The sequence below is a fragment of the Cicer arietinum genome, chromosome 4, assembly GCF_000331145.2.
Source record: "Cicer arietinum cultivar CDC Frontier isolate Library 1 chromosome 4, Cicar.CDCFrontier_v2.0, whole genome shotgun sequence".
Lineage (NCBI taxonomy): Eukaryota > Viridiplantae > Streptophyta > Magnoliopsida > Fabales > Fabaceae > Cicer > Cicer arietinum.
Window position 1 is genome coordinate 12,814,290 of NC_021163.2, and position 13,529 is coordinate 12,827,818.

The 13,529-nt window shown below is 33.3% G+C and overlaps 2 protein-coding genes across 5 annotated transcripts in view; both read left to right on the forward strand.

Moving 5' to 3' along the window:
• Positions 1-4,604, forward strand: part of LOC101489408 (O-fucosyltransferase 1) — a 6,650-nt gene extending 2,046 nt beyond the window's left edge. For 3 of the 4 annotated variants that reach the window (XR_189676.4, XR_001143672.3, XR_001143673.3), the window contains 5 exons: positions 440-563; positions 659-942; positions 3,254-3,383; positions 3,540-4,246; positions 4,355-4,604. Coding sequence is in view for 1 of the 4 variants with exons in the window: in XM_004496574.4 (XP_004496631.1) it covers positions 440-563; positions 659-942; positions 3,254-3,383; positions 3,540-4,127 (1,126 nt within the window). In the remaining 3 variants the exon portion in view is untranslated. Of the gene's footprint in view, positions 1-439; positions 564-658; positions 943-3,253; positions 3,384-3,539 lie in introns of all 4 variants that reach the window. The other variant, XM_004496574.4, reaches the window with a different exon arrangement.
• Positions 4,605-5,893: 1,289 nt separating this feature from the next.
• Positions 5,894-12,991, forward strand: LOC101490273 (phosphoglucomutase, chloroplastic). Its single transcript, XM_004496577.4, has 22 exons — positions 5,894-6,221; positions 6,331-6,396; positions 6,633-6,677; positions 6,849-6,941; positions 7,030-7,082; positions 7,448-7,499; positions 7,609-7,677; positions 8,015-8,083; positions 8,663-8,785; positions 8,899-8,951; positions 9,906-9,984; positions 10,072-10,136; positions 10,222-10,289; positions 10,776-10,894; positions 10,974-11,048; positions 11,165-11,280; positions 11,702-11,843; positions 12,011-12,092; positions 12,179-12,225; positions 12,337-12,414; positions 12,499-12,604; positions 12,694-12,991. The coding sequence occupies exons 1-22, from the start codon at positions 5,997-5,999 to the stop codon at positions 12,759-12,761; spliced, it is 1,893 nt and encodes a 630-aa protein (XP_004496634.1). The 5' UTR covers positions 5,894-5,996; the 3' UTR covers positions 12,762-12,991.
• Positions 12,992-13,529: the final 538 nt, after the last annotated feature.

Here is a 13,529-nt window from a genome sequence, read left to right on the forward strand (position 1 = left end):
TCCCTACATAAATTTGGAAGACAGTTTTTGGTTAAGTTCTTATACATTGATAGCAAGTAATTGCTGGATTGGCTTTTTGTGTAGAAAGTATGCGAAGATAATTATAAGTGGGAGAATTTTCCATTTGCTAAAGGAGCTCCTTTTCCCTCATCTTAGAAGTTAAAAAGAGCTTGAGTGCATTTTTTTAGAAACATTGAAATGATTGCATTTGTTCTTATACCTTTTTCACGTTCTTAGTAAGGCATCTCATTTTTTTTTAATTTTCTATAAAACTAGCATTAGATGCTTGCTCAAATGAGTTTGCTCTAGTTTTGGGAAGATGAGGCACCTTTTGTATGGTTGTAAAGATTCTAGTTTCATTGATTGATAAATTTGTGATGAGCTGGTGTCACACTATACTACAATAGATCCTATATTTGTTTGTTTGTTTTACATGCAGTGGTTTCCAAGGTATCTATGATGTTCAGCACTTCATCATGACACTGAGGTTTGACGTAAAGATTGTAGAAAGCATTCCAGAAAATGAGAAAAATGGAAAAAAGAAGAAAATAAAAGCATTTCAGGTATATTGTAATAATTTGGCAATTGGTGAATAATTTGAAATCGTTTTAAATTCCTAGATAATATGTTCAAAACTTCAGATGTTATTTTGACACAGCTCCGCCCCCCTAGAGATGCTCCTATAAGTTGGTATACTACTGACGCTCTCAAGAAAATGAAGGAACACGGGGCCATCTATCTTACTCCCTTTTCCCACCGCTTAGCCGAAGAAATTGACAATCCTGAGTACCAAAGATTGAGGTGTAGAGTTAACTATCATGCTTTAAGATTCAAGCCACATATTATGAAGCTAAGTCAATCAATAGTTGATAAACTACGTGCACAAGGACCCTTCATGTCAATACATCTTCGGTTTGAGATGGATATGTTGGCATTTGCTGGGTAAGTTATCGGGTATGCATGTGTGTTCACATCAATTGAGATATAGAGATTTTGTAGTTGGTACATTATCTTTTCCACTAGTAAGAGTTAGATGCATGCTTTTCTATTCACCCAAAAAAGTGCATACTTTTCTTTTCATTCAAAGCTATGGATATTTCTCATTAAAAAAAACCTAAGGATATTTCTCATTAAAAAAAGCTATGGATATTTATGCCAACTTATGTCAGAAAGCATGGATCAAAAGTGTGGAATTTCAATTCATCAGTGTATCTGTTATGATTCCTTTTTATTGTTTTTTAACATCTCTAATGGCCACTCCAAAGTATTTTTTACCTATTTCTTAATGGTGGATCCTAGGTGAAAATGGCATTTATTTGACAAATTGTAAAACTCTTTTCTACACACAAAAATGTTTCCGTGCTTATTTTCCTTGTTAGTTTAGTTTTTCATTTCTTTCAAGGGTACATTTAGCCCTGAACTAATGAGCAGTAGCAATTAGCAATCTTGATGGTATAGTGCACCTGATTTCTAGCACCATAGATATAGAGTTATACGTGCAGCCACATAAATTGTGGTGATTTCTCAAAACCATGGTGTTAACAAGCTTAGTTTCTGTTTGTTTTCCTAGAGATCCAGTCTCCAGCTGTATGTGATATAAATGAATTTTAATAACTTTTTTCGGGTTAACATAAAGACCTTATTCTATAAGGAAGATATGCAGGTGTTGTCAGGGCTTGGGAGGGGTTTGGAGCAAGTAAGGTTGTATATTATTAAGTAAAAGGAAGAACTTCCATTTTCTGGTTGAGTTCCAAGGTTGTCAAACTTCAATCCTACCTATAATTGGACGAAGTGTACTGTCAGTTGATGACAAGATTGATCATTTAGGACAGTTGACCAAGAAACTGTGTATGGATCATCATATTTTATGTATCCATTGGTTACAGTCATAATGGATCAACCTATTTTTGTCAACTTATTCTTGTTTTTAATATTTTTCTCAAACATGATAAGGAGGAGGCTTTAACCCAATTCCATATTTTCCAGTCCGCTATCACTTTTTTTCATACTGGGACTTATTTTTATCACAATTGAAATGTATAGCATTTGTATAAAAAAGTTCAGAAACTTGTTGGCATGCTTACTCCCTTAAACTTCTTTTGAACGTTGAAGTAGTAGTGGAGTGGATGTTGGTAATTCTCAAGTCACCTGGTTTTTCGTTTAATTCTATATTATAAATCCTAAATTGAAAAGAGATCTTTTACATTTTTGGCATTTTCTTGTATATCTACAGCATCACCAGTATGAAGTTTTTGTGTGTGTGCTTTCTGAGTTTCCGTACTTTTCTATGCAATATCCAATATTTTATTAACCTCATCCGGCACATTTAAAAAATACTAAGCATCTTTCTTGTACCAGCTAAATGGTGTTTTAAATGATAAACACCTTCACCGAGTACTTTCTGACAATATTTATAGTTTTTACTTTAATGCTTTTGTGTTTCAATAACTTAACTGCTATCATCTCCCATCACTACTATTTTGACTAGCATTTTTTCTTGTCAGTATCAGCAGATCCACCACTTGCTGTAGCAATCATAATAACACAATTAGGTAGAAAATAAAAAATAGCATGAACAAGAAGCATAATGCTTAAGTTGCCTTATCAGAGAAAAGGCTTGGTTAAAACGAAAGAGCTAGAAGAACTAAGCTTTTGCAAGCTTCAATGGCAAGAGACCTGAGATTAGAGAGCTAATCTTGAAGAATAATTAGACCAGAATTATTGAGCAAGTTAAAAGATGCATACAGAATCTAAATCAAGTTCTTTGAAAGGGTTGCCTGATTCATCATCCCAAAGCCAATACCCATCCTCATTTCAACCAACGCACCCGCCTATAAAATTCAGCTCCGATTGGATCACTTTCATGGTTTTGGCATTTGGTGGATTGTGTATTGACTTAAGATTTTAGTAAACTTTGGCTGCAAGCTTTCTAGTCTGTCCCAGCTGATGTTTGGTTCATTTATTTGTGCCAGAAACAAAAGTTATTTTATTTATTGTTTTACTTTGTTTGCATAACTAATAACTTTGGTAGTTCATTATGTTCTTAAATATGCACTGGGGATATCTTCCTGTTATTATCTCGAATGTTTGGCAGTATCTGCATTAGCATGTTCTAGAAGGGCCGATCCAATAGTAGAAACTGTAGAATCTGTTTTATTGGTGGATAAATGAACTCAATTATTTTTTAATTCAAAATATAATGTAATGCTTTTTTTCTCTAAATCACTCGTGTTAAATATGAATGTGATTGTAGATGCTTTGATATATTTACACCTGCGGAGCAAAAGATTCTGAAGAAGTATCGAGAAGAAAATTTTGCTCCTAAAAAACTTGTCTATAATGAAAGAAGAGCCATTGGAAAATGCCCACTGACTCCTGAGGAGGTAAAAATTCGTTCATTCGGAATATCTTTTAAGTTTTAACTATTTCTCTGTCTGGCAAATGGTATGCATGTTGATGAATACAAATTTCAAATTTGTTGAAAGTTATTATGCCAATGATTTATTAAATGGATATAAATTGATGTCTTCGAATTACAGGTTGGTCTTATTTTGCGTGCATTGGGTTTTGACAATTCTACCAGGATATATCTAGCGGCTGGTGAATTGTTTGGTGGGGATCGATTTATGAATCCATTTCGAAGTTTGTTCCCAAGACTTGAGAATCATTCTTCTGTAGATCACTCTGAAGAGCTTGTTGAGAACACTAGGGGATTGGCAGGTTCTGCTGTGGATTACATGGTCTGCCTTCTTTCTGACATTTTCATGCCAACCTATGATGGCCCAAGCAACTTTGCAAACAACCTCCTAGGGCATCGCCTTTACTATGGCTTCCGGACTACAATCAGACCTGATAGAAAAGCTCTTGCCCCCATCTTCATTGATAGGGAGAACGGACGCGTGTCTGGTTTTGAAGAAGCTGTTAGGAAAATCATGCTAAAAACAAACTTTGGTGAACCTCACAAGCGTGTTTCTCCGGAGTCTTTCTATACTAATTCTTGGCCTGAATGCTTCTGCCAAACATCAGCTAAGAACCCAGCAGACAATTGCCCACCAAATGATGTTTTAAGTACTCTGAATAGCGAATTGGAAAAATCAGCTACAGACACAAACTCAACAATATCTTGAACACAAATAATGGGGCTACTTGTGGCTTTGAGCAGGTGGTTCTTTTATTCCGCAGTAGTGAACTACTATGGGCCAAATTGAAAAGGAACGAGCATCTATTACTGGATCCAGCTTTTCAGGTGATATTTTTTGCCTCGAATTATTGTTTCTACTGAGGGAATGATTCAGTTAGATAACAAGAATTCAAGAAGCTGATTTGTATATTTCCCTTATTTAATTTTGTGTAGACAATAGAAGGAAGATAACACGGATTGGGTAGAGAGCCGGTGAAAGGCACTTCTAATGTGACTGGTGTTATATTGCGTAGATTGTGGATGAGAAAGGCACTTCTACTTACCTAGTGAAAGTTGACATTTCTGGCATATATACATGTTATAAATGTTAGATATTTGAAGTGCAGATAAGTAACTGTTGAGTTAAATATATTATATATGTCCTTTTAAAAAAGTGTTAAATATATGTTTTTTTTTTATTTAATTTGTTTATGGGCGAACTTCCTCTTTGAAACTTTTTTTTAACAGTAACTCCTCCATGAAACTGATGTGAAGTGTTAAACTGATACTGAGGATTGCTAAATTTTGGTAGGTTTCGCTTAGACTTTTTTAATCATATTTTACCATCAGATCATAATGTAAATAACTTTTAAAATATAGTTTTATTTGGATGGAGGTAAAAAAGTAAATTTGTGATGCAATCAGATAGTAAAATATGATTGGTTGTTTCAGTATGTGTCCATAACTATTGTTTGTATATTAAACTCTTCGGTTCTAGATAGAGGCTATACGGCTTCATTAAACACTGTTTTTATTACAAGACATTGTGCACTCTGCTTATTCACCTTTTGCATTGAACCAGAGTCGATGTTGTACAGTGTACATGATATGATATGATGACATACTGTAACTAGTTATCTGGGGTAACGTTAAACAAAAAATTCCGTTGGCCCCAAATCAATTCTATCCGTCCGAATTTATTTTGTACTATATTTTAAGATGATGTCACCTTGTCCTTGTCCTTGACTCCTTGGTTTGTTTAAGGGTCTCTTTAGGAAGAGTTTTTGGAAGAGACATAAGATATATTTATTTATTTTTTAAATTAATCAAATTATTAAAAATTGTTTTTAAGAATTGTTGAAGTATGGTTGAGATACTATATGATCATAAAATTATATTGTTTTTCAAAAGAAAATATTAAATATAACCTAAATTTTAAAAAATACCTTGAATTTCATCATAAGTTAAATATAATTTTGTTACAGTTGTAGTTTTGTCATATGCATATAATATATATTTATTTAGCTTATCTAACATATAGTATAAAAAAATTCAGTTTTACAAAATTAAAAAAAAATTATTTTGCCGTCTCGATGAATTTTCTAAGTTAATTGAGCAATTACAAAAGTAGTTACATTTATTTCAACTCTAATAACACTAGAAGGATGGAAATCGTTACCCCAAATCGAATACCCATATTATCTTATTTATTGCCATTTACACAGTAAACAAATAATATTAATATCATAAATGCTTATAATATTTCTACTTTTATGGAGCTTTATTTCATGTCGTTTCTCTTTTTCGTAAGCGAGTCCTAAAAGATCTTAATTACCGTTACTTAATCTCCAAATTTAGGATGTTCACTCCATTATTACTTAATATTTACAGAGAAAAATGATGCAGTGATTTAAAAAAGAGCAAAAATAGACTGAAGTTGAAATGAAATAATTTTCACGTGATTTTTGGTTGAATCTCAAAGATAAGTAGTAGTGTCCTCCACAGTTACATGTGGCATCCATGCGATTCTATCACATAAAAACACTCTCTCCCAAACAAAGTCGCATTAGTCATCTCACATTCTCATCACCCGATCATGGCTTTCAGCTGCAGACTCAACAACTTCACAGTCTCTTCATTTAAACCCCAAAACTCCATTCTCCCTTTTTCAATCCAATCTTCTTCTTCCTACCTCCCATCTTCTTCTTCCTTCAAACTTCAAAACTTTCCTTTCAGGCTTCGACATAATCCAACTATCAAAGCCACATCATCATCATCTTCTCCTCCCACCACTACCATTACCGAACCTGATGGCATCAAGGTTTTTTGTTTTTCTTTCTCTTCACACATTTCTTTCTTTTTTTGTGTTTTTCTATTAAGTTCTTTTTAACCCCTTTCAAATGTTTTTATTTTTATTTTTTTTACTGAAGATTAATTCTATTCCTACCAAACCCATCGAAGGACAAAAAACTGGTACCAGTGGGCTACGTAAGAAGGTTGGTAATTGTTCTTTCACATTTGGGGTTTTACCCTTTGTTTCATAAAAATGCTCACATTATATGCATTTAGTTAGTGATCATTGATAATAAGAGATGTTAAGTTATGCTAGGATTGATTGATAATATATTTGCACTTCAAAAATTTAAATTGTAATGTTGGGTTTCTCTTTGTTTTTTTTTTTTTTTGTTTTGTTTTTTGTTTTTAATTTAATTATGGATTACTTGTTTTGTAGGTGAAAGTGTTTATGCAAGATAATTACCTTGCAAACTGGATACAGGTTTGCAGAATTCCTTGCAATATATTATGATTACATGATTTATGTGTTGATCTCAAAATGGTGATGAGGAATGTCTAACGCATGTGTACTCTGTTTGTATTGATCATATTGTTCTAGTTGAATGAAACTTATTTTACCATAAAAAAATGTTAAACTTGTGTGCATATGTAGGCACTGTTTAATTCATTGCCAGCGGAGGATTACAAAAATGGATTGTTGGTTTTGGGAGGTGATGGTCGATACTTTAATCGTGAAGCTGCACAGGTCAAACTTTTTGAAAATCAAAATTTGTATATTGTGTTAAGAATATTGCTTTATTTCTAATTCGTTCTGCTGTTTATGTGCATTGCAGATAATAATCAAAATTGCTGCTGGAAATGGTGTTGGAAAAATTCTGGTTGGAAAGTAAGTTTCTTAATCAATTGATTTTCTTTTTAAATTTGTTGCAACCAGTGTTGTGAAGAGCATGGTCATAGAAAATAACCGTTTTTTCAAATTCCGCTATACTACAATGCTATAGTGCTGCTATTTGCAACATTTTGTACTAAATCGCAATTCACGGGACAATAGCTGGTTGTTCAAATTCTGCAATTAGCTCTATAGCCACTATTTGACAACATTGGTTGCCACAACGAGAAGAATTATGTAAATCAAGAGCTAGCAGGGAATGACATCAATTGGATAAGCATCTTTCTTGGTCTAGTGCATGATCTATTTTTCATTGTCACTTGTTGATAAAAGTTGAATTTACTTTTTCTTGTTTAATGCAGGGAAGGGATATTGTCAACACCAGCCGTTTCTGCTGTGATAAGGAAGAGGAAGGCAAGCAAAACAAACTCCTTTTTCTCTGGCAGTATTTTTGGTATATAGAGATAGCATAACATTTTCAGCCACTTTGCTCTTTTCTTCTCATTTTCTTAAACTTGAACAGGCAAATGGTGGATTTATTATGAGTGCAAGTCATAATCCTGGTGGGCCTGAATATGATTGGGGTATTAAGGTGACTTTTCTAACTATTTCTCATCCAGTAATTGGTCATAGATCAATTGTGTGTTGACTATTGTTGATAGACAGTGCTTCCAAAGTTACTTGGTATTTTAGCTTTCGTCAGGACATTGATTGGTACCTTGAAAAGCCTTGGATTCAGAAGTTGATTTTATTTTTTGTCGATATTTCACTAGGGTATTCATTCATTTAGTATCCCATGTACATAATAAAAACAGATTTGCCAATACGTAGTTTTTCCTATAATGTGTTTGTAGTCAATGTCCAGACTTTGTTATGTGTAAATCTATCGGTTGGCATTTCTGATAAAATATTTTTGCTACTGAATCCAGTTTAATTACAGTAGTGGACAACCTGCACCAGAATCCATCACTGACAAGATTTATGGAAACACCCTATCTGTAAGTGCCCATATATTCAAGTATGCCTTAATATTCCAATTCTTCATTCTGTTAGTTGAAATGTTTGACTTGCTCAAGTGTTTCCATTTTGGAGGCTGGAATATTGTGTAATTTTCACCTTATCATATGATAACATTGCTTTCTTCTCATGAAATCTTTACTTTATAGTAGACTTAATTTCTCGGTGGATTTTTTTTCTTCCATTTTCTTGAAACTCTGCTACTTATAAAAAATGCCTCTTTACCCCATTAAAATAGCATAAACTTAAGTAAACCGTAAAGCTTTTACACCAACATATGCTTTTTGCAATAAAACAGAAAGGAGTCTTCGTCACCAAAATCTAGTACTGCAAAGTGTTCTTTCTATTCAATCTAATTTCTGGGTTCCTTACAATATGTTAAATGAAAAAACTCGGAGAAAGAAATAGTAATAATTCATATAAATCACTACATGGTAAATGGTCAGGAAAAAATCTACAAGCAATGGACAAACCCGTTCATTTGACTAGTAAGGTTATCAAATGAGTTAAAATCACAGTTGATATTTTGTAACTTTTTCATACATTTTCCATCAATGCAGATATCTGAGATAAAGATTGCTGACATTCCTGATGTTGACTTATCGAATGTTGGGATTACAAAATTCGGAAACTTCAGTGTGGAAGTAATAGACCCAGTTTCTGATTATCTGGAGCTATTAGAGGTCAAAATAGTTTGTTTGCATTATTATAAACCAGTAGAATAATTCAAGCAAGCTGGATCTCAGTTTGTGAGTTTTATTTCATTTCATTTTATTTGTTATTAATTTTTGTGCAGACAGTATTTGATTTTCAGCTAATCAAAGGTCTTCTTTCACGGCCAGATTTTAGGTACAATCTTCTAAATCTGAATATTGCAAATTTTTACTTTATGAGGTTGTATACTTGCATGTGCCATGTTGCTCTGGATCTTGATCCCTTTTCTGTTTCGGTTTTTGAGGGCAAAGTCACTGTAGAAATAGGAAAGTTTTATTGTATACAGTTCACTTACATCTCACAATCTCTAATGTCTTTCTCGCTTAACAATTACAATTTGAGATCCCTCATTTGACAAAATAGCTAGTTTTCTGTGCTACTTCAACAACACTGTAAAACACTCGACTGGCAAGCATGACAATTGAAAAATATAGAGATAGTGTCTTTAAATTTGAACTTGTTATAAGAATTTTGTGTTTCCCCCTTTTTTATGTAAGACCAACAATGTTGTATGGGACAAATTGTTGAGCAGTTAAAAAACCAACACGAGATAATAAGTGTAGCAAAGATGAGAATATTGTATTGGATCTTGGAAAGACAAGATGAGATACGATTAGGGATGACAACATTAGAGAGAGAGAGTTGGGGTAACACTTATCATAGAAAAAATAATAGAAACTCGGCTTAGGTGGTTTGGACATGTGGAGAGGAGACTTGTAGATTATATAGTAAGGAGAGTAGATCAAATGGAGAGTAGTCAAATCGTTCGAGGCACAGGAAGACATAGAAAAACTATAAGAGAAACTATTAAAAAAGATCTAGTGATTAATGAGTCCGATAAGACTTGGTTGTTGTTATTGTTGTCATATATTCTAGTCCTTTGGTTAGTAAACCTTGTTATTAAAAGAGTTTGACTTTTCTGTTTTACAATGCCATGTCTATACGGCTTGACCTTCTGTGTATATCCTTTTCCAGTCCTCTAAAATTTTACCGATGCTACAGTAATGCATATGTAGTTTTTTTTAAACAGAATGGGGCTATCCCAACTCATGGTCACATAGTCTTGAAATTGATTGTATTTTATTTTAGGTTTATATTCGATGCTATGCATGCCGTTGCTGGTGCTTATGCAACGCCCATCTTTGTTGATAAACTTGGTGCTGGTGTGGTATGGTTCACCCCCTTTAACACTTGTAGGGACTGGATACAAATTTATATGATATTGTTGATAATGGATGTTAAATATTCAATGTAGGATTCAATTTCAAATGGAATACCTTTGGAAGATTTTGGACATGGTCATCCTGATCCTAATTTAACGTGAGTTTAATGCTTTATTTGTTAACGTTGTGTTTTCATCCATTAGCAAATTGTTTTTCTTTTTATTGTAATGTTTATTTAACAGATATGCGAAGGATCTCGTCAACATTATGTATGCTGAAAACGGACCTGATTTTGGAGCTGCTAGTGATGGTATGTGAGATCAACCTCGCCACCAGTTCTTTGGTTTCAGATTTTAGCAACATGTTTTTTCATATAATTATAGCTCCTGAACTGATTATTAATTTACTGACAGTTTCTCTTGCTACTGAATGTTTTCTTTACATGCATTAATTTTATAAGACTGATTGTTAGTTAACACCACAGGTGAAAAAGTTTAATCTCTTCATGTCATAAAAAATATTTTGTTTTTGAAATTTAACTTGTTTCATTTTTAAAAAGATGTAGTGTTTATATGCTTGTGCAACAATGTTGTCTGCCTTTGTGTTTACTTGATGATGTTTAGTTAACACCACAGGTGAAAAAGTTTAATCTCTTCATGTCATAAAAAATATTTTGTTTTTGAAATTTAATTTGTTTAATTTTTTAAAAGATGTAGTTTTTATATGCTTGTGCAACAATGTTGTCTGCCTTTATGTGTTTACTTGATGGTGTTTATGTATTTTTACTTTTGTTCAGGTGATGGGGATAGAAATATGATTTTAGGAACAAGTTTCTTTGTAACTCCTTCAGACTCAGTAGCAGTTATTGCAGCCAATGCACGAGAAGCTATTCCATACTTTAAGAACAGTGTTAAGGTATAAAGTTTATGCATAGTTTTAATAGGTATTCACCGTTGTAAAACAGAATTCCCATTGTTCTGTAATGTAATTGCAGGGTCTTGCACGATCAATGCCGACAAGTGGTGCTCTGGATAGAGTTGCTGAAAAGTTGAACCTCCCTTTCTTCGAGGTATATTATTCTTATTATTATTATTTATTTATTTATTTTTACAATTCTGTTCTTTTTAAAAGTATTCTAGTTGAAGTAATGGTTCTCAAGTGACATAAGATGGACCTTGGATGCAGGTTCCCACAGGTTGGAAATTTTTCGGGAATCTTATGGATGCTGGGAATTTGTCAATTTGCGGGGAAGAGAGTTTTGGAACAGGTTCTGATCACATTCGTGAGAAAGACGGAATCTGGTAAATATTTCACATGCTACTTTTAAAAAACAAAATCATTCTAGTTTTATGTTGAGACATCATTGTCACTTGAGAACAACATCTATGCATCATATATGTTCATATTAATGATTATTGATAAGGACAAAATGCTTGAGGTGTTGTTGCCCAATGAAAACATAACATGCCTATTATGTTTTATATATATTTTGTTAATAACAAATGTTAATATAGTTACTATTTTTGTTTTGGTGGGGATTGAATACCTATTATGTTTTATATCTCACTCGGACAACCTTGTAAAGGAAGATGTGTTGGTTAAAATGAGCTTTATATTTTTATTGAAAAACAGTGCTGCAAGCATTTATCAAAGGATATGTAAGTTTTGTACACTTTTTTATATTTTAACTCTCTGTCTAATGTTAGTGGTTTCCAATTACAGGGCGGTATTAGCTTGGCTTTCTATTATTGCTCACCGCAACAAAGACACGAAACCAGGGGAGAAATTGATCTCCGTATCCGATGTCGTGAAGGAACACTGGGCAACTTACGGTAGAAATTTCTTTTCCAGATATGACTACGAGGTTGGTACCATTGCTGCAATTGAAGTTTTATTAGCATCATACTTTTTGGCATTTCAGTAGTTCAGTTTCGCTTTGGAATTTCTTATTACCACGAGCTAGGTTAAGACCTACGTCCGATGATGTTTTGTTTCTTTTTCTTTTGATCTTCGACGAAAATCTAAATATAGGAATGTGAGTCTGAAGGCGCGAACAAGATGATAGAGTACCTACGAGAGTGTTTGTCGAAGAGCAAACCTGGTGATAAGTATGGTAAGTTACCACAAACATTTCCTTTTCATTAGCATACACTGATTTCTGCGCAAAAGTGAAGTATGATAATGAATATTCTTCTACAGGAAGTTATGTCCTCCAGTTTGCAGATGATTTTACATACACAGATCCCGTAAGTTCTTAGTTCTTAAAATGTGCACATTGTTATCATGTTAATTTTTTGTTTTTTAGCTCAAAGTCAAGCAACCATAATTCAAATTCTGATTTTAATTAAAATGTGCAGGTAGATGGAAGTGTGGTATCGAAACAAGGGGTTCGGTTTGTGTTTACCGACGGTTCAAGGATTATTTATCGATTATCAGTATGTGACTCACTGTCTCAATTGAACAAGTTGTTTTGTCTTCGAAAAATTTATTAAGTGATTATGGTGTTTTTTCTTTTACAGGGAACGGGTTCTGCCGGTGCAACTGTTAGAGTGTATATTGAACAGTTTGAACCAGATGTTGCTAAACATGACGTTGATGCTCAAATTGCCTTGAAACCATTAATAGGTCATTTTTCATGTACCACGACAAAGTATAGTAATATAAATTAATTTGCTTATTTTCTATGCCACTGATTGCTCTTTACTATTATTCAGATTTAGCATTATCGCTTTCAAAGCTCAAAGACTTCACAGGGAGGGAGGAGCCTACAGTCATCACTTAATGTACAAATTACACAATCACTCATCAAGTTGAGTGCATCATTACGCCTATCCTATTACTAGAGCTCGAGTTCGGTTTGTCATTTCCAGTTTTGGTTATTTTATCATTTTGGAGCATAGCCCTTCTTCTGTAAAATATGATATTTACGCATACTTTCAAGAAATGAAATATCATTGTATAACTACATAAATAAATAGTATTAATAATAGTTAGCTGAGCTGTTCTTTTTAATGCTTTGTCCAAATTCTCTAAATTGAGATACAAGAGTTGCATCTCAGAACCAGATTAACAATTTGAAACGTTATATGATTGATAATTACTAAATTAATCTCTTAAATTGTAATAGTCGATTATTTTTTGTTTTTAAAATTTGTGAATAGAGACTATAAGGTGGCACATTAAATACAAACTTCTCTCATACTTCTTTCGTTTCGTTGATCTCTCTTGCTTCCTTTTCTCGGGTTCCGATCACACCAGAAGTACCTCTGGCATGGGTGCCACGCAGGAGAGACTATTTTTCTCAAATAAATTTGGATAGCACTTTTACTTTACTGTTTTACTTCCACTTTTTCCTTACGACCATTATTCTTCCTCTTTCCCCTTTCCAAAAATTGCATGGATAAAATCCGCGATGGATATGAGACATATAAATGAATATTTTAACTATATAGATATTGGATCCATCAATTTAACGGATATCTGGTCAGATATAGATGACACGAATATCATTATGACTACTATACATGTCGGTGGATATTTATTGTTCTCC

What these genes read in the sequence shown, in the direction of transcription:
- LOC101490273 (XM_004496577.4), top strand. Translation starts at nt 5,997, where the DNA reads ATGGCTTTCAGCTGCAGACTCAACAACTTCACAGTCTCTTCATTTAAA. An exon ending in TTTTGGAGCTGCTAGTGATG is followed by an intron (nt 10,290 to 10,775) that starts GTATGTGAGATC and finishes ACTTTTGTTCAG; the next exon opens with GTGATGGGGATAGAAATATG. An exon ending in GGATTATTTATCGATTATCA is followed by an intron (nt 12,415 to 12,498) that starts GTATGTGACTCA and finishes TTTCTTTTACAG; the next exon opens with GGAACGGGTTCTGCCGGTGC.